Raw genomic sequence first — 21,244 nt, 5'->3', positions numbered from 1 at the left:
TTGCTGCCGTTAAGTTTTGTTTTCATTTTCTCTCTGTGAGAGCTCATCTGGCGTCACGTGTAGATTAACAGTGTACGCGACGCTCGACAACAATAACTTACGTGTCTAAGGAGGATTATTGTTTACCTGAGAGCTGTTCTCATCTGCAAACGCTGAGATCTGGATTCGCTTGTAGTCTTCTCTTCATAAAGACGCGGCTCTAGTTGCTGGTGATTGTCCTGTCTCTACAGATTTGGTAAGTGAGCGAGCAGTGCTCTTTGTTTATTCAGTTTGTTCGTATCGAACTAAGTTAACTATTGCACCGAGTGTAAACATGTTAGCACTACAACCAAACTTTAACCTCATGTAGGATTTTCACCGCATTTAGTGAATAACACACGCGGCTTTCTGACGCTACCTGCCGTGTGCATCTAAGTTTCCGGGAAATGCAGAGGTTTTTTTTCTCTCATTCGCCGTGCGGTATCAAACATTGCATGAAAAATACACGCTTAGAGCAGATCCTCGAATCAAATATCTTGTTTGTCGCGAGGGGCATGAATGAATTCCCTGAATGAAAGAGCCAAACTGCAGTTAAAGTCCACCATTTAATAATTTGGCAAATAATTCGACTACAGATGTCCATGTAGGTTAAACCCCATCACTTTCTCCTGTGTGTGTGTATTTTGACTCTGAAACTCGCGCGTACCCAAATAGACACTCCCACACCATCCCACTTTTCTTCCTCCGACACTCCCCCCTACACAGAGCTGGACACGCCCACTTTTCTGACTTTTTCCAAAGTAGAGGTGTGAAAACACCCTGCTGAAACGAGGGGGTTTCATGGCCCTTTAAAAAATATGACCTTAGACTCCTGCTATACTTATTTTAGACTGTCTCCACAATCACACACTCAGGTATCATGAATAAAAATGTTACATTTTCATCTTTCTTTGTGTTTTTGCTCTACTAAATTTGCCGTTATATATTGTTTATAATTTCAGTTATAAAAAGATTAATTTTGCACATGTTTCTACATTATGGTCAACTTAATTACTAGAACAAAAAAGCTAGAACAAACTGTAAAGCGCTGATATAAAATTCTCATCATTGACATGCAGTCTAAACTGTCTCTCAGTCATTGTGTGTAATGATTCTGTGTCTTCTGGGTCTTGAGGTCGTTCTGTAGGCTTCAGCTTCAGTGTATAATGTAATGCTCATATAATCTTCACCTGTGAGGCTGGTATACTGGGTGTGCTCCTACATTCCGCTAAACCCAGACTGTCAGTGCCGTGGCTCTCCAGACACAGACCACCCTGTTTGAGAAGACTGTACGCCTCCTCCTGCTCTGGAATTCTGACAAACACAACAAAACACATCGAACAGCATTTAATAAGGTCATTTTTTTCAGTGCTCAGACACTCAATGAATGTGACTCACTTGAGTTCAGGGTACACGTTCTCCAGATACCATCGGAAAGAGTTACAGTTCAACTTCCTTTTCAGAGCAAGCCGATCTGCAATACTGTATAGAGAAGCAGAAACCTGTCAGTCACTGCTGTATTTTTCCTTCACATTATTTGTGCCGGCGAGGCAGTGGTAAAGTGGGTAGCACGTTCGCCTCACAGCAAGAAGGTCGCTGGTTCGAACCTCGGCTCATTTGGTGTTTCTGTGTGGAGTTTGCATGTTCTCCCTGCCTTTGCGTGGGTTTCCTCCGGGTGCTCCGGTTTCCACCCATAGTCCAAAGACATGCGGTACAGGTGAATTGGGTAGGCTAAATTGTCCATAGTGTGTGTAAATGTATGTGTGGATGTTTCCCAGAGATGGGTTGCGGCTGGAAGGGCATCCGCTGCATAAAAACTTGCTGCATAAGTTGGCGGTTCATTCCGCTGTGGCGACCCCGGATTAATAAAGGGACTAAGCCGACAAGACAATGAATGAATGAATATACTTGCGCTTAGCCAAAACACATTACCTGAGAACAAGTAATAGATTCAAAACACCAAAGTCGGGGAATATGTCGTTAGATATAGACAACAAGATGAGTTATATATCACGTTCAATAAATATAGTGAGATTAGATCCAAAATGCATGAATGAATGAATCATTTGTGCCAGTAACCATATGCGTTTGGTTGTTGGTTGCTTTTTGGTTTCCATAGCAACTCATTGTGTTCACCTGTGCCTTGTTTGCCCCTGTACATTTATAGCCAGTTGAACAGTCTTTTTCTCATCATTATGTTGGTACGAGGCTTTTATTTCTGAATGTTTTGGACAGATTCGTCATTTGCAGAATGTAAATCTGATTTAAAGTTGAAGGCAAAGTTACAAGCAAATATTTCTTAAGTGATGTTTAATGAATCAAGGACATTTTTATGGCATTTCCTGTTTTATGTTTCTTCTTTTAGTTTGGCTGAAGTAAAAAATACTAATTTTGGCTAATTTACTGGCTATAGAACAAACCACTGTTTTCCAATGACTTGCCTAATTAACCCAACTTGCCTAGTTGACCTAATTAAGCTAGTTAAGCCTATAAAGGGCACTTTAAGCTGGATCTTACAAAATAACTAGTAAAATATTATGCACTCATCATGGCAAAAATGGCTATTAAAAAGTAGTTAATAAACCTTGTTTAAAAGTGCTGTATGTACATTTTTGACTCTTCTAAAGCATAAAAATAGCATAATATGATTGCAGATATTTCAGAAACATGCTAACTGAACATTTTTGTTTATCTAAAAAAAATGCTGAAGTCAGATATTCTGATGTCTTTAATTTGGTCCCTTTAACCCGCCCATTGCAACTTTAGCCATTATTTATTATTTAATTAATTAATTTATTATTTAGCCATTCATTTATTTTTTAGCACCCTGGGTTTCCTTGTTGGAAAACCTTGTATTTGATTCATTCAGTCAGAAAGGCTTTCAAAGCATGTGACCGCGACTGAAATGCGAGCGCTGGTGGACAGTAGCAGACTCATAAATGAGATGCAGATTCAGAGTTCCACATGAGGTGGGTATTAACTAGCAAATAATATAAATATTACAACCGTAAACACTAGATTAGCAGGTTACATTGTAACCCCTTGTCCTAACAACATGCTATGTGATGAGATGTGCAGCGATGAGCAGTTTGGCTGTTTGCACCAGATTAAACATGACAGAAATGTAAATACAGCCATTCAGAAGCACAGAATAGTGCACTCACTGCACTCCAGCACAATGGTAAAATCTATAATCTAATTAATACATAATAAACCTCTTTAACATTATTAAATGTAGAGGCTGAATCACTGATAGGTGTTGGTTTACACTGAGTCTCGGTTCTAAAGCTCAATTTCAGACGTTTTTTTTTTATTTTCCAGATCTGAGGTGAACTATCTGCTGCTGTTTTCAGTAGTATGGCAATAAGTGTCATGTGAAATGGAATCAAACTCACAAAATCAGCACTTGAGAAACATTTGACATATAATTTAAATTTCGCAGAAGGGCTAATAATTTACAGATACACAGATAATGAAAAGACGTCTGACCTCCCGAAGGCCTTGCCCTGCGCTGATGGCCTTGCAGCGTAATAATACTGCTTATAATCATCCATCCAGACCTCAGCAGCTCTCCGTGTGTTCCTACAACAAACACACACAAACACACACAATATATCAGTGCTTCATTTATATTAATTATCATTCATATTAAATCCTCATATTCAGATTTGCAGATTGTCAATATTTCCTACTGATTTACTGTCATACACCAAAACGTGACATATACACACTGCTGATCCCTGAATGGTCAGAGAGATTCGTCACTAGTACCAGCGTCACTGGACATTTGTGACACCACACATTATATATAAAAAGTCAGCTGAGCAAAAAGGTTAGGTCTAGTTTACTTGATGTAGGTGAGTGCATTGCCCTCTGGGAAGTCATAGGGGTGTCGTTTCCTGAAGACGTGGCCCACGCGACTGCACGGCAGGATCTCCAGACTGCCGCCACACATCCACACCCTGAACGACAGCTCTACAACAACAGAAAACCACAAGACGGATCATGGAAACAATTCATGCACTGCAAAAAATGCTTTTCTTGCTTAGATTTTTTGTCTTGTTTCTAGTCCAAATATCTAAAAGTTCCTAAATCAAGAAGAATTTTCTAAACAAGCAAAACATATAGCCTTGTTTTGAGAAATATTATGCCAATATTAAGTCAGTTTTTCCTTAAAACATTGAAACTGCTTATAGGAGGAGCGAGAGCTCAAGCTCCCCCTCGCTGGAGCTCAAGTGGCTCTGCAGCGAGCAGTGTCTCTTTAGGGCGGGGATATCAGTCCATTAGGGCGGGGCTATCAGTCCCTTAGAGGTTTGGTTTTCAGTCCTTTAGGGCGGGGCTATCAGTCCCTTAGAGGTTTGGTTTTCAGTCCTTTAGGGCGGGGCTATCAGTCCCTTAGAGGTTTGGTTTTCAGTCCTTTAGGGCGGGGCTATCAGTCCCTTAGAGGTTTGGTTTTCAGTCCTTTAGGGCGGGGATATCAGTCCTTTAGGGCGGGGCTGTCAGTCCCTTAGAGGTTTGGTTTTCAGTCCTTTAGGGCGGGGCTGTCAGTCCCTTATGGCCAGGTTTAAGGAAAAACTGACTTAATATTGGCATAATATTTCTCAAAACAAGGCTATATGGTTTGCTTGTTTAGAAAATTCTTCTTGATTTAGGAACTTTTAGATATTTGGACTAGAAACAAGACAAAAAATCTAAGCAAGAAAAGCATTTTTTGCAGTGTGCCTAAACATAGAAACATCATTCATCAATAGAGTGGAGGAACTATGACGTCACCTTCTAGGCTAATCGGCTGCTAGCATAAAACTGGTTCCATCGTGAAAATCCCTATAGGATTTTCTCATAGGCTTTTCGTAGAGTGTAAATAATAAGCTGTGTGTTCAAACACTGTTCATTACACTCACATAATTTGTCCAGCCTGATAATCCTCACACCAAAATACAACTTTGAGCACTTTTGGATGTTAAATGCAAACGCATAAATTGAAAAGCTAACATTAGGCTATAAACGGACTACAGAGCCTTCAGGGCGCTCGCCTGTGACGTCAGCACCACCCTGTTACAGACGACTTATCAATAGCCAACAATACACAGAGGGCTGTGCAATTAAAATTAAACTGAACGGTAATCACTAATTGAAATATTATGGTTAGCTCATCACAAATATGAATGTGAAATAAATAAATAGATAAAACACACATGCATTAAAGCACGCTGTATTCCACTCTTTTAATGTCTGTGCTACACACTATTGAGAATATTGAGCAGTCTATTAAATTTATTTGCAAATCGAATGGAAATGGCATTATCAGTCAGAAACAATGCAATTCTGACTGGTTTTGTGGTGCTAGGGTCACATTTGTGGAAAGTTCCTCTCCTTATAGCCACTAGAGGGCTCTTAACTCATGCTACTTTATCACATCCAGGCTTGTCAGGCGTTTTTTTTTTTTTTCGTCTTCCACTGAGATCCTGTTGTCACTTTTGTATTTATACATGTTTTATTTTAAGTGCAATTAAAATTAATTAAATGTTGTTTCTTTTTTGTCAGTTGTATTTATCTTTCAATGTCTTTACTGTTCTTACACATGTCGCTTGTAGTTTTATAGTGCATAAAGCAGGCTCACAACTTAAACTCACCATGAAAATAAAATGTGCTCTGCTTATTTTTATATTTATATAGCAGTGCTTGCTTTAAATGATGAATCTCTGCGCTTCATTATTTTGTTAAAAAATATGCCCTCATAATATTATAAATTCATAATGTCATAACCTGTATCTTAAGCAGGGCTACCAGCCCTTTAGTAGTGCTCACTGCAGAGCCACTAGGGTAGAGCTGAGCTCCAGCAAGGGCGAGCTTGAGCTCTAGCACCTCCTTCCTTGCACTTCTTCTATGAGTGATGTCACAGGGGTTGGGGTGGGTGTACGCATTAAAACTGCTTATAGGAGGAGGAGCGAGAGCTCAAGCTCCCCCTCGCTGGAGCTCAAGCGGCTCTGCAGCGAGCAGTGTCTCTTTAGGGAGGTAATATCAGTCCTTTAGGGTGGAGCTATCAGTCCTTTAGAGTGGGGCTGTCAGTCCCTTAAAGATAGGGTTATCAGTCCTTTAGGGCGGGGCTATCAGTCCTTTTATGCAGGGCTATTAGTTTTTTTAGGGCGGGCCTATCAGTCCTTTGGGATGTGACTATTAGTCCTTTAGAGTGGGGCTATCAGTCCCTTAGGGCAGAGCTATCAGTCCCTTAGGGCGGGGCCATCAGTCCCTTAGGGCAGGGCTATCAGTCCTTTAGGGCAGGGCTATTAGAGCTTTAAGGTGGGTCTATAAGTCCTTTAGGGCAGGGCAATCAGTCCTTTGGGGGCAGGGCTATTGTTTTTTTTTTTTTCAGGACGGGGCTATCAGTCCTTTGGGGTGTGACTATTAGTCCTTTAGAGCGCGGCTATCAGTCCTTTAGGGTGGGGCTATCAATCCTTTAGAATGGGGCTATTAGTCCTTTAGGAGGGGCTAATAGCCTTTTGGGCGGGGCTATCAGTCCTTTAGGGCGAGGCTAACAATCCTTTAGGGCAGGGCTATTAGTCCTTTAGAGTGGGGCTATCAGTCCTTAAGGGCAGGATTATCAGTCCTTTAGGGTGGGGCTATTAGTTTCTCAGGGTGTGGCTATTAGTCCTTTAAAGTAGGGCTATTAGTCCTTTAGGGTGGGGCTATTAGTCCTTTAGGGTGGGGTTATCAGTCCTTAAGGGCAGGATTATCAGTCCTTTAGGGTGGGGCTATTAGTTTCTCAGGGTGTGGCTATTAGTCCTTTAAAGTAGGGCTATTAGTCCTTTAGGGTGGGGCTATTAGTCCTTTAGGGTGGGGCTATTAGTCCTTTAGGGTGGGGCTATTAGTCCTTTAGGGTGGGGGCTATTAGTCCTTTAGGGTGGGGGTTATCAGTCCTTTAGGGCGGAACTATCAGTCCTTTGGGGTGGGCTATTAGTTTCTCAGGGTGTGGCTATTAGTCTTTTGGGGTGGGGCTATTATTCCTTTCAGGCAGGGCTATTAGTCCTTTAAGACGAGGCTATCAGTCCTTTAGGGTGGGGCTATTCATTTCTCAGGGTGTGGCCATTAGTCTTTTGGGGTGGGGCTATTAATTTATCAGGGTGTGGCCATTAGTCTTTTGGGGTGGGGCTATTAGTCGTTTCAGGCAGGACCATTAGTTCTTCCTCCATTTTGTTGGCAATGCCCATCTTCCAACGATCCAATCAGTTCCCATTGGAAAAATCATGCGTTGCCCCACAATTTTTTCTAATTTCAGGACCGTTTCAATTGCATCTATGTCACAATATGAGAAGGACAATCTTAACTTTTGTTTCACGGTAACAATATACTAACTATATTACTGAGGGCATCTACTACAGCACACACTTGTTTCTCCTTTTGGAAAATGTCAGACATCTGAGCATCGCTTACCAAAGTTTTCACCGCCCCAAATATCCATGTGAGTGTCGTACTGGCCCAGGTGATTAAACCAGCCCTTCTCTATCACGAAGATTCCGCCAGCTATTACAGGCGTCCTGTAAAAACAGCAGGTGGTAAATTCATAAAATAGTCATTTACATTCAGAAATTGTCAGCAGATTTCAGTTCATCAATGTAGAATATTGATATATGGCAGTATTTGCAAATGACATATATGACACGCAGGTTCATATTTGGATTTCACATATATAAAAGTATGTCATATACACAGAATATAATTCAAATATATGCTCAGATATGTCTTTTTGCTATTTTTATCTATTTGCAATAAAATGATTTCTTTCTTTATTTAAATGCCTCATTTATAGTTAATGAAGATAAAGAGACCTGATGGGCTGTGTGGGGTCATTTCTGGCCATTTTCTGCTCTATAGGAATCTGCTCCCACTTGAAGTGTAAACTCCAGTCGAAACCTGATATTAGAGGGGGAAAATGTGTGTGTGAGTCATCTGAACTTGTGTTTTTTCTTCTTCAGACATACAGACACGCACACGCATACACATACACATATCCCTACAGACAAAAAAACACACACAACCACACACAGTTCTCTTACCTCCTCTCAGGTCTGCAGAAGCAGCCAGGTAAGCGAAGTTATCCAGACTGATGACATCAATGATGGGGCTGACCACACGGCTGTGATCCTGCAACACACACCACTTCATTATGCCACAGATCATCACAGGCGATTGTGTTCAATTCATTTACACACTCATTAGTGCATCTCAGACCAGCAGATACACCTGGTGACTGTTGTTTATGTGTGTCTCCATGACAATTAATCTCAACTAATCGCACTGTGAAAGGCAATGATCTGTGGTCATCTACACACCGCATCTAAAAACTAGAAATCACTACTTACTTTTTTATTTTAATTTCCCTGCTGAAAAATCCAGCTTAAACCAGCCTAGGCTGGTTGGCTGGTTTTAGCTGGTCGACCAGGCTGGTTTTACAGGGGTTTTGGCCATTTCCAGGCTGGTTTCCAGCCATTTCCAGCCTGGTCTTAGCTGGTCAGGCTGGAAAATGACCAGCTAAACCAGCTTGACCAGCCTGGCTTAAGCTGGACATAGCTGGTTTTGGCTGGGCTCCCAGCCTGGCTAGGCTGGTCAAGCTAGTTTTAGCTGGTCATCTCCCAGCCTGACCAGCTAAAACCAGGGGGGTGTTATTTATGTTGATTTCAAGTGACGTGACAGGTGCAGGTGTCGATTGTAAATTACGTCACTTGCATAGGAAGCGTTGATTCAAGCCCAAGAGTGCAAGCCTGAAGATGCAAGTTCGACTCTGCAGCCAGACCCTTCTCGTGAGATTGCGTTGGATTTCAGCATGCTTCAAAATATCTTCTTTTGTGTACACCAGATGAAGAAACTCATAAATTTTGTCCTTTAAATACCACTAAAACCATCTAAACGCTCTCAAAGACAGACAAAGCATATTCTCTGAACTAAAACACATTTATTTTTCTGTATCCATCTGATTTAACGATCCGAAAAGAACTAAAATAACTTTCCAAAGCACAGAGAGAGAGAGAGGGATCAGGCTGTCATAAGAGAGAAAGATGTCAAATTTATGGTCTCTCGCTCGACAGCTGTATTCAAACATCCTCACAGCACTGCTCACTAATTTTAATGTATGTTATTGGCAAGGCAATAAAACACAAAGTAAAGCGCACATCCAATTTTTAAAATCACTATACTACGCAAAGGCTGGATTCATGATTTATTACAGCATAAATGCTATGTACTTTACGAGATTGAAACGTTGTTGTTGAGTATACGTGTGCATTCATAAAAACTATTTATGAGCATGTAAGCATGTGTGTCATCTAAAAAAACTGGTGCCGGGGGAAGTTCACATTACAGCTGCAGAAGAAAATCAAATGTTTTCAATTAGAGCTGGCGCTTTATACAAAACCACTGAACTCAGAGCTTCAGTATGTGCGGGGAAGCCCAGAGCCCGTCCCACAAACAGCACTTTCAGAGCTATTTAAACGGCTGTTTACTGTCAAATAATGATCTGAATTTTCTAAACCAGATTTTTATTTAAACATTTTAATTATTGTAAAAAAAAGTACCTCGGCTCAAAGAGTCAAACAACAAAAAACAAGATTTTTTTGTGTGATCCTGGAGTCCGACCTGAGTTTCAGTAGTCATGTCAAAGCAGTTAGTAAATCAGCATACTTTCATCTTTCAAACATGGCAAGAATTAGATGCTTTGTTTCCAGTCAGAGACAAACTTGTTCATGGTTTTATGAGCAGCAGGGTGGATTACTCTAATGCAGTGGTCCCCAACTTTTTTCCAACTGCGGACCGGTCAACGCTTGACAATTTTATTGCGGACCATGGGGGGAAAACGAGCGCGTGCACGTCAAGAACATGCTGACGCGAGAGGTCTGCTTTAGCCAATCAGAACAGTCAGACACGTTCACGTCTGCGCGGTTTATGAGAATAAAAGCCTTTGAATATTTTTCCAGACACATTTAGCTGATAGAAATTAGGCAGATAACGTTTATATGTTCATCTTAATGCCAACTGTGTAAATAATTATCGATAAGATGCTCATGATAAGCCGTTGTTTGTTTACCTTCAAGCTTTGCTTGTGCCCGTGAAACAGCCCGTGAGCGCCAGAACATACATATCATGTAAATCTCGACATGGCAACAGAGTTTTCAGTGCTGTGTTAAGCCTGATTTATACTTCTGCGTCAAGTGACCGGCGTAACTCACGGCGCATGCAACGCGCGTGGCTGTGCATTTATACTTCTGCGCGCTGTCTCTGTCGGTCTGCATTAACACTTCCGAAACGCTAGTGGGCAGTAAGGTGTAAATGTTCCTCTGTGTCGAGTTTCTTCGCTGCTTTTTTGCTTTTCCTGAACACTTCCGGGATGTACAAGTGGCTCAAGCTCGCTCATTTTGAGGCAGCAACCGGCGGACGTGCAACAACTTTAACTATGAGGTAAACACAAAACAAAACTTTCCAACAGGAGCTCCTTCATGGGACTCCACACTTATAAACAATCGCTACATTGGGTTTGCGCCATTCGCGCGGCTCTCGGTCCCGCCCAGACTCGTCAGCGCAACCAAGCCGACCAATCACAGAGCTTGCGCTATGCGTTGTTGCGACGTGTAGTTACATTTTTTGAGAGGTGCACGTCAGTGACGGCCACGGCGAAGGGCTATGCGTCAGCGCCGTAGCATACGCCGGTGTTTGACGCAGAAGTATAAATCAGCCTTTAGTGATCTCTGGGTATTCTGCCATTACTTTAATCCAGAACACCGGCAGAGTTGTTGTCTCGAACACTGTTTTAAGGCTGCCTTCATTTATGATCTCCAGCAGTTGGTCTTCTTCTTGAACGGACATGCTGGATTCAGCTGGTTTGTTGACAAATGGGTCACATATCCATTCCCTAGCCGTTTGTGGGTCCTTTGAGGTTGGGAAGTAGCTCTCAAACTCCTTTAACAGATGATCGTGCACCAGCTTGGTGAGTGAGGGCGCTGACTCAGTCTCACACAAAATCCCCACTCATGTTTGAAACATGTCCAATATGCCTCAGTTTAACTTTAAATGCAGCTACTTTATTTGCCAACTTAAAGATAATTCTTGTGCGGCTCGGTACTGATTGATCCACGGACCGGTACCGGTCCGCAGCCCGGGGGTTGGGGACCACTGCTCTAACGAACTCCTCACTGGCCTTCTCAAAAAGACAGTCAGACAGTTAGAGCTCATCCAGAATGCTGCAGCTAGGATTCTGACCAGAACCAGAAAATCAGGGAACATCACACCAGTCCTCGGGTCTTTACACAGGCTACAAGTTACATTCAGAATAGATTCAGACTTCGCAAGTTTGATATGGGAAACAAACTCCGAGTGTACTTTAGAAAGTCATTCACATCACCCTGGCTATGCTGTTTCACTGTCTTAACAATAAAATGAAAACATGATGTGAGGAACTGCCTATTTTTATTTCGATATTAGCAACTTAACAGACATCAAAAATGTTGAGGCGTTGTGTGGCTGCATAATATGAGCGTCATCATGCATATTCATAACAAAACGGAGCCTATAACATTACTGCCTTCTTTCATTTTCATAGAAAATACGAAACAAAGCCTCTCTTTCACCGAATATCAGTTTTAATAATCAATAATGGCTATTATAAAAGTATAACGTACAATAAGTTCATACAACTGAGAAAATAAAGGCAAGAAATCAGTCAATTGTGCAGAATCTGTGTCCGCGGTTGCATTATTAAAATATTAACCTAACTTATACTTGTCCTGGGCGATGCAGTGGTAGCACATTCGCCTCACAGCAAGAAGGTCGCTGGTTCGAGCCTCAGCTCAGTTGGCATTTCTATGTGGAGTTTGCATGTTCTCCCTGCGTTCATGTGGGTTTCCTCCGGGTGCTCCGTTTTCCCAAAGACCAAACGCATGCGGTACAGGTGAATTGGGTGGGCTAAATTGTCTGTAGTGTATGAGTGTGTGTGTGAATGTTTCCCAGAGATGGGTTGCGGCTGGAAGGACATCCGCTGCGTAAAAACTTGCTGGATCAGTTGGCGGTTCATTCCGCTTTGGCGACCCTGGATTAATAAAGGGACTAAGCCGACAAGAAAATAAATGAAAGAATATACTTGCGCTTAGCCAAAACACATTACCTGAGAACAAGTAATAGATTCAAAACACCAAAGTCGGGGAATATGTCGTTAGATAAAGACAACAAGATGAGTTATATATCACGTTCAATAAATATAGTGAGATTAGATCCAGCGGGAGATCTTTGATGAACTCTCCGACGTGCACAGCTCCCATATGGGTGTGTATTCAAAGCACGCTGCAGCACATGCCAGAGTGTGTGTGTCTGTGTGTGGTCACGTGATGTGTGTTTTCTCCTTTTTAATGTAGACGGAGAGCTGTTTAGAAATGCTGGGTGAAATGCGGATTGTTTTAATTCTAAAATGCCGTTTTAAAACTAAAACGCACTAGTGTAAACGGGGCCTCAGTGCGCCCTAACTTGTCTAGTTAACCTAATTGACTGAGTTAAGCCTTTCAAGATAAGCCTTTCGGGATAAGCCCTGAGCTCAGAAGATTCTCGAGCTTGGGGCTCCTTCTTGTTTGAAGGGCAAGAGGGGAGAGTTTGAGCTCAGGTAGGTCTCGAGAACTCCCTTGGTTTAGTTAGGACCTATAACAGATTATAGAGATTGCTATGGATACATATACTGCTGACTGAAGGAAATAGGTAGGAGATCAATAGGATCTGGTTGGTTAATTCCCTTGTGTCACATGTATTTGGACTGTGGGAGGAAACCGGGTAACACGAGGGAAACCCACACGAGCACGGGAGAACATGTAAATGTTCAGAAACACTGAGTGGCCTAGAAAGGACTTCAACCAGTGGCATTCTTGCTGTGAGGCAACAGTGCTAACCACTGAGCCGCCGTGCCGCCATATGTAGGAAAAAGGAGGAGGAGCAGGGGTGAAATGGGGGATTTTTCAAGATGCAGATAACTAAGGTAAGAATCTCTGGTTAATTATAGTGTGTTAGAACCCTTCTGATTTGTAAATCATGAATTAGCTAATGCAGGACCAGCTGTGGTCAATCATAAGTATGTGATCCTCTCCAAATAAGCTGAATAGTAACTTGCAAACCATCTAATAAAATATGTACTGTCATCATTGCAAAGACTATAGAAATTAGTTAATAAACTAATATGTTTTAAAATGTGTTAAACAACTCTTGAGGAATCGATTATATCACAGGAAGGTTTATCATTTTGCAGTGAACTGTATGTTTTGCGCTCCTTTTATCATTAGCACAAACAGTGAAGAAAACTCTGTCACTTTCTGCCGAGTTCACACAGACAGAGTTTGTGTGAAATACTGAACTCACTGATTCATATGAGCAATTTAGAGCGAGACTGCTGTAAACAACTCACTGATTCAACTCACTCATTTAGAGTCAGCCTCTTCTTAACAAATCACTGATTCAACTGATCCATTCAGAGTAAGTTTCCAATAAATACCTAACAGAATCAAATGATCCATTTAGAGAGAGTCTCCTGTAACAACTCACTGATTCAAAAGATCAATTCAGAGTGATTCTCCTGTAAACAACTCACTGATTCAACTGATCCATTCAGAGTGAGTCTCCAGTAACAACTCATTGATTCAACTGATCCATTCAGAGTGAGTCTCTGGCAAACAGCTCACTGATTCAACTGATCCATTCAGATTCAGTCTCCAGTAAACAACTTAATGATTCAACTGATCCATTCAGAGTGAGTCTCCAGTAACAACTCATTGATTCAACTGATCCATTCAGAGTGAGTCTCTGGCAAACAGCTCACTGATTCAACTGATCCATTCAGATTCAGTCTCCAGTAAACAACTTAATGATTCAACTGATCCATTCAGGGTGAGTCTCCAGTAAACAACTCACTGATTCAACTGATCCATTCAGATTCAGTCTCCAGTAAAAAACTCACTGATTCAATGGATTCATTCAGAGTGAGTCTCGGGTAAACAACTCACTGATTTAACAGATTCATTCAATATGAGTCTCTGGTCAACAACTCACTGATTTAAAAGATCCATTCAGAGTGAGTCTCCAGTAAACAACTCACTGATTCAACTGATCCATTCAGAGTGAGTCGCCAGTAACAACTCATTGATTCAACTGATCCATTCAGAGTGAGTCTCTGGCAAACAGCTCACTGATTCAACTGATCCATTCAGATTCAGTCTCCAGTAAACAACTTAATGATTCAACGGATCCATTCAGAGTGAGTCACCGGTAAACAACTCACTGATTCAACTGATCCATTCAGATTCAGTCTCCAGTAAAAAAACTCACTGATTCAATGGATTCATTCAGAGTGAGTCTCGGGTAAACAACTCACTGATTTAACAGATTCATTCAATATGTGTCTCTGGTCAACAACTCACTGATTTAAAAGATCCATTCAGAGTGAGTCTCCAGTAAACAACTCACTGATTCAAAAGATCCATTCAGAGTGAGTCTCTGGCAAACAGCTCACTGATTCAACTGATCCATTCAGATTCAGTCTCCAGTAAACAACTTAATGATTCAACGGATCCATTCAGAGTGAGTCACCGGTAAACAACTCACTGATTCAACTGATCCATTCAGATTCAGTCTCCAGTAAAAAAACTCACTGATTCAATGGATTCATTCAGAGTGAGTCTCGGGTAAACAACTCACTGATTTAACAGATTCATTCAATATGTGTCTCTGGTCAACAACTCACTGATTTAAAAGATCCATTCAGAGTGAGTCTCCAGTAAACAACTCACTGATTCAAAAGATCCATTCAGAGTGAGTCTCTGGCAAACAGCTCACTGATTCAACTGATCCATTTAGATTCAGTCTCCAGTAAACAACTTAATGATTCAACTGATCCATTCAGAGTGAGTCTCCGGTAAACAACTCACTGATTCAACTGATCCATTCAGATTCAATCTCGAGTAAAAAAAACTCACTGATTCAATGGATTCATTCAGAGTGAGTCTCGGGTAAACAACTCACTGATTTAACAGATTCATTCAATATGAGTCTCTGGTCAACAACTCACTGATTCAAAAGATCCATTCAGAGTGAGTCTCCAGTAAACAACTTAATGATTCAACTGATCCATTCAGAGTGAGTCTCCGGTAAACAACTCACTGATTCAACTGATTCCTTCAGATTCAGTCTCCAGTAAAAAACTCACTGATTCAATGGATTCATTCAATATGAGTCTCTGGTCAACAACTCACTGATTTAAAAGATCCATTCAGAGTGAGTCTCCAGTAAACAACTCACTGATTCAAAAGATCCATTCAGAGTGAGTCTCTGGTAAACAACTCTCTGATTGAAGTCATCTGTTAATAGTGAGTCTCCAGTTAATAATTAGCTGTGCCTTTACTTTTATTTTTGAAGTAAATTAAAAAGCAAGCACTTTTGCACTACAAGTAATATTAAAAAGGAATATTTTTTACTTTTAATGAACTATTATCTTATTAAAAATTTTTACTTTTAGTGTCTGATTTGTGTACCTCGTCCATTCATTAAAATAAACTAAGACCTAGACTGTATTAAATATGAGTAGAGGCAGTAGAGATAAACATGACCATTGTGCTGAGAGCTATTCAAGTCACATTTAGATGTCATCAGTGATCTAAAAACTACGTCATTTGCATATTATGTTGCCTTTGTTTCAGTGTTGGAGGTTTGGGACATTTGTGTTTCATTTCGCACAGTAAACAACTGTAGTTCTGTTTGCGTCACTGCTTGATGTCTAATGTAAAATATGAAGCAAAAACGGTTCTGAAGTAAACATGATCAGTGTTTCCCATGAATACACAGAACAATGCTGCGCACTAAAGACAGACTTGTTTGGAGAACAGATAGAAATGAATTGAATCCATAATGGCAAACTGTGAATTGGATTCTACTGAGTGTTATGACACACCGAGCAGTGTGAGCGTCTGTCAGGCTGGTTATTGTGGTGTGATTATCCACACGTTTGCTCGTCTGGTTCATGTTGATGACAGTTCATGGCATCAGTATGAGAGACTGGATGCTTTTTTAGCAAGAATAAGAAGCAAAAGTAACGGAAGCAAGGTTATAATGTTCTAATGTTGTCATTTTACATAAACATTTTAACACACAAACCTACTCATAACGACATAAACTCAGTCTGAAATGATTTTCGACGTTGTCCATTTGTAACTACTGAGGTGTTCAGTTTGACTGTTTTAAAAGTCTTTACTGAATAACTTTGTTAATAGAAAACCCACCTATCAGTAACACCCTGACATTTCCTAAAATACTTTCTAACATTGTTATTTTATAAAAATTACAAGACACAAGAGTTTGGATTATTTTTATGTTGAACTACCATAGCGGTCAAAATTACTGCGTGCATTTCAGTGTTCACTAATTTAGCTGATTTCTGTTGCGGCCATTAATAAACCATTAAAAAAGGTGCCTCTCATCACAAAAAGCATGTTCAGTGTGATCAAGGACTTCCGGCTCATTCACACCCGAACAAATCTTTGCTTCTTTGCAAGTCTCTAATATGGTATAATGCTGGGTTCACACCAGATGCGGAACACGTGTTAAGCGCGAGTGAATTACATCAGGGCTCGAAATTAACTTTCCTACTTGGTAGCACTGGTGCTCCCAACCTGAAAAATTTAGGAGCACCAGAAAAAATTTAGGAGCACCCACCAAAAATTAATGATATTGACAAGTTGTATATTAAGGGATTTATTGTATTTGAAAACAGCATCATTTGGGACTAACAAAACCCAGAAACAATTATCTAACTAATGCTGTGATGATTTAATATTTGTGCAATATTTCCAAAATTAATTTTGAATAATTATAAAATATTAATGATGACGATGATGACAATAATACTAACAATGAATTATATTTCTCATCATCACGCCGCTTGAATGTGCTTTAATGTAAGTTATCTGCTATATAAAGTCCTGCTGTTACTCTATGGAAAATAAATTGATGGTTTGCATCAAACACAAATGAAGCATTGCAGTAAGAAATATTTATTTTGTACTGCTGTTTTTATATGCATGTCAATTTAATAAATACTGGCCTATTTCTGCTACAAAACAAACAAAATATTATAATAAATCATTCGATTCGATGCTGAAAGGTGCAAAGCAGTCATCAGTAATTAAATAGAAAAATAATATACACCTCAAGAAAGAACGGACAAAAGAAAAGAGAAAAATTCTCACTTTTAAAAGTTTTGGTTTCGGTTCTTGTCGTTTTAATGCTCAGCCTCGTTACGCGCTGAATTTCTTTTTTCTGTGTTTGTGGAAAAGCATGCGAGTCAGCCGGCCCAATATGAGGGGGGAAGAGCACTATTCTCCCAATAACCACCGTCGCAATACTGTTCCTTGTTATAACCCGCATCAGTTTAAACTCAGTAAAGGCAAGCTTCTTTGGCGATGGTGTTTTAGCAGACATTTGCGCTGTTGCAGCCTGATCTCACGAGGAAACGTATGAAAAAGTTACGAATTGCCGTGAGATTGTGTTGGCTGAACACGCAGCGCATGCAACGCATCGAGATTCAGTGTACTTTTCACTCTTCAGCCGTTTGCATTCCCCGCGGTCACAAAAGCTCACACAAGTGGTGCTCGCTGCAGAGCCATCCAAAAGCTCCCTCCCTGTCATCTGACAGCGGAAAGTCTTGAGTGATTGACAGCTAATATGAACCAATATAGCGGCAGGGAAGAGCTATTCAGCACGTTTTTAGAAAAAAAAAAAAACAGGTCGCACTCCAACCGATACGCGTGAATGGCGCGGCATGAATTGAGCGTTTTGCGTGTTTGACGCGCTTAACGTGCATTTCACACAAATCCCTCAAGTTCAAAATCTGAACTTTAGCAGACATTCGCGCCTCATTAACCAATCAGAAGCTTGCTCTTGTGGGGGTGTGATTGTGATGCTGTGTTCACACAAGATGCGGAACGCGCGTCAAGCGCGAGTGATTTACATGTTAGGTCAATGCAAACGCGCGAATAGACATCCTGCGGCGCGATATGTGTGAATGGCGCGGCGCGAGTGATGCAAATTGCAAGGTGAGAATGGCGCGATATGCGCTAATGGCGTGCCCCAAATTGAGCATTTGTCGCGGTTAACGTGCGTTTCATACGAATCATTCCAGTTAAAAAATCTGAACTTTAGTGGACATTCGCGCCGCGTTAACCAGTCAGGAGCTTGCTCTTGTGGGGGCGTGATTGTGACGTATTGCCTGTTGTAGGTGTCGCGTGGGAAATCCTCCAGCCGACACCGACAAAAAGTTCATCAAACTAGGCTGGGCTCAGTCAAAAGCACCGCTGAAAGCCTCCATCAGCCAGGTTCAGTTTCTGGAGGAGTTTATGAGCTCACAGAGCTGGATGCACCTCTGAAAGGATGTAGTGGACTCAGACACGACCCTAAACGTATCCACGCTGTTTTTCAGCCTTCATAAAGCACACAAACACTGTTATTTTCTTCATAAAATCCATGTTAGCCATTTAGCAATGAAGCTAGAGTCACCGGGCAGACAGACGCTCTGCCCATCAAGCGAATCCGCGTCTGTTAGGAAGTGAATTTGAGGTGCAAATGAAGCGGGGTTTGACGCGCGAATGAAGTGAGTAACCTCTAATGTTCACGTGGTTATTTAAACGCGAATAGCATGATTTATCCGTGCGTTCCGTGTCTGGTGTGAACACAGCATGATGTACACCCGTTGTTGGTGTGCTCGGGGAAGTCCTCCAGCTGACACCAACAACAGTTCATCCAACTGGGCTTGGCTCAGTCAGAAGCAGCGCTGAAAGACTCCATCATCCAGGTTAAGATTCTGGAGGAGGGTATGAGCTCACAGAGCTGGATGCACCTCTAAAATGATGTAGTGGACTCAGACACGACCCTAAACGTATCAACACTGTTTTTCAGCGTTTAAAAAGCACATAAACACTGTTATTTTCAGCAACGAAGCTTGAGTCATCGGGCAGACAGAAGCCCTGCCCATCACGCGAATCCGCGTCTGTTCTGAAGTGAATTTGACGCACAAATGAAGCGGATGAAGCAGGGTTTACCGCGCGAATGAAGCAAGTAAACTTAAATGTTCACGTGGCTATTTACGCGCGAATATCCGCGTGTTCTGTGTTTGGTGTGAACACAGCATCAGGATTCATTTATTCATATTCTTCCACTTCTCCGAAGCAGCAGTCTCAGGAGAGAGCCCCAGAATTGCCTCTATCCAGACACTTCCTCCATCTCCTCTGATGGGATCTTGAGGCATTCCCAGGCCTGCCGAGAAACATAGTCCCTCCAGCATGTCCTGGGTCTTCCCCGAGGTCTTTTCCCGATGGGAAATGCCTGGAACACCAGGAGGAATTCGAAACAGATCTCTGAGTCATCTCAGCTGACTTCTCTCAAGGATCTACTCCGAGCCCCTCCTGGGTGACAGAGCTCCTAACACTATCAACAAGGGTGCGCCCCTGCCACCCTGTGAAGGAATCTCTTTTTGGCCGCTCTTATCTGAGATCTTGTCCTTACAGGCCCCGTTTACACTAGTGCGTTTTAGTTTTAAAACGGCGTTTTAGAATGAAAACGATCCGCGTCCACACTCGCGTTTTACCCAGCGTTTCTGAACAGCTCTCCGTCTACACCAAAACGATGAAAACGCACATCATGTGACCACACACACACTCTCGGGCAAGCGCTCCAGCATTTCTACCCAGATGAGAGCTCTGCTTGTCGGACTTCTCCAATAATATCCAGCTGCAGACCCGCAGAACCACACACGTTTTAGGCACACACAATCTAGGACACACAATCTAGGCAAACCATATATGGTTATGACGGATGTTAAAGTTATAACGTCTTTTTGGACATCGTCATCGATATATTTTGATATATTTGATTAATAAATATTGTACACAATAAACAATAGTGTTTACTTTACTTTATTTCACAAATATTGCGATTGAGACGGCCGAATGGGGAGCATTGTTTCCGATCGCCATTCAATATAATAGAGTGAACAGTTTTTAATCAGTCATTATAGCTGATCAGTCTTTATTACCTTTACAACAACGTGATTTTAACGAAGTATGATAATATTAAGAGCTTGAATTAGTTTATTACACTTAATCCAACAATTAGACGGTCTATAATGTTTTCTTTGTGTATATGGACACATGAATAAAGTCATAAGTGTCTTTAACCAATTATTTTTATTGACATAATTTAAGTTCAGAAACTGCAGAGACTTTAAAATGATCGTTACGATATAATAATAAAATTGACTGAAATGGGAAACCATATTTGTGAAATTCAATAGGTGGCGATAATGCTAAAGAGTCAGTTACCATATATGGTTTGCCTAGATTGTGTGTCCTAGATTGTGTGTGCCTCAAACGTGTGTGGTTCTGCGGGCCTGCAGCTGGATATATCTCGACTGCTCATCAAGCATCTCCCGCTGGATCTAATCTCGCTATATTTGCTAAACGTGATATTTCATTCATGTTGTTGTCTTTATCTAACGACATAGGCCAATTCTGTGACTTTGATCATTGGAATCTATTAAGTTACTTGTTCACGGGTAACATGTTTTGGTTAAGCGCAAAGATAAGTTAATGATTAATCCAGGTACATTGACTAATCGCTTGCCTTTATTTCCTACAATGTATAAACTTATTGTATTGTTATACTTTTATAATTATCGATTATTAAAACTGATATCCAGCAAAAGAGAGGGTGTGTTTCGTATTTTCACTGAAATTGAAAGGAGGCAGTTGTTATAGGCTCCGTTTTGTTATAAATATCCACACAGTGAAGATGACGCTCATATATGCAGCACGGCACTTAGCATTTCTGCTGTCTGTTAAGTTGCTAATATTAAAAAGAAAATAGGCAGTTCCTTAAATCATGTTTACATTTTATTGTTGAGAAAGTGAAACAACGTAGCCAGGGTGATGTGAATGAAATTATAAAGTACACTGTTCCCTTTGAAGATTTACCCGTGTCTTCGGTATGTTTTCCATATCAAACTGAGAAGAAGAGATGCAGCCTTGATCAAACTTGTGAAGTCTTGACTTACAAGAAGAGGATGCAGGACTGAACTGTGTGTGGGCTACTTAATATTGAAGAAAAGCCCCAATCAGATAGGCGAACGTTTGCAGCCCCGCCTCCGTTTTCAGATGTCTCTGTTTTC

The 21,244-nt window shown here is 41.1% G+C and overlaps 1 protein-coding gene across 1 annotated transcript in view; it reads right to left on the bottom strand.

Moving 5' to 3' along the window:
- The window catches only part of galnt16 (UDP-N-acetyl-alpha-D-galactosamine:polypeptide N-acetylgalactosaminyltransferase 16), a 60,741-nt gene that overhangs the window by 7,842 nt on the left and 31,655 nt on the right, over positions 1–21,244 (bottom strand). The window contains exons 7-13 of the mRNA XM_001339713.9: positions 8,073–8,160; positions 7,845–7,929; positions 7,450–7,553; positions 3,867–3,993; positions 3,508–3,600; positions 1,417–1,500; positions 1,209–1,332 (exon numbers count right to left, since the gene is read on the bottom strand). Coding sequence (XP_001339749.3) covers positions 1,209–1,332; positions 1,417–1,500; positions 3,508–3,600; positions 3,867–3,993; positions 7,450–7,553; positions 7,845–7,929; positions 8,073–8,160 — 705 coding nt within the window. The remainder of the gene's footprint in view (positions 1–1,208; positions 1,333–1,416; positions 1,501–3,507; positions 3,601–3,866; positions 3,994–7,449; positions 7,554–7,844; positions 7,930–8,072; positions 8,161–21,244) is intronic.

Source organism: Danio rerio, chromosome 17 (genome assembly GCF_049306965.1).
Source record: "Danio rerio strain Tuebingen ecotype United States chromosome 17, GRCz12tu, whole genome shotgun sequence".
NCBI classification, from domain to species: Eukaryota; Metazoa; Chordata; class Actinopteri; order Cypriniformes; family Danionidae; genus Danio; species Danio rerio.
Note: the sequence above shows the minus strand (reverse complement) of the source record. Positions and strands in the feature narration are given on the sequence as shown.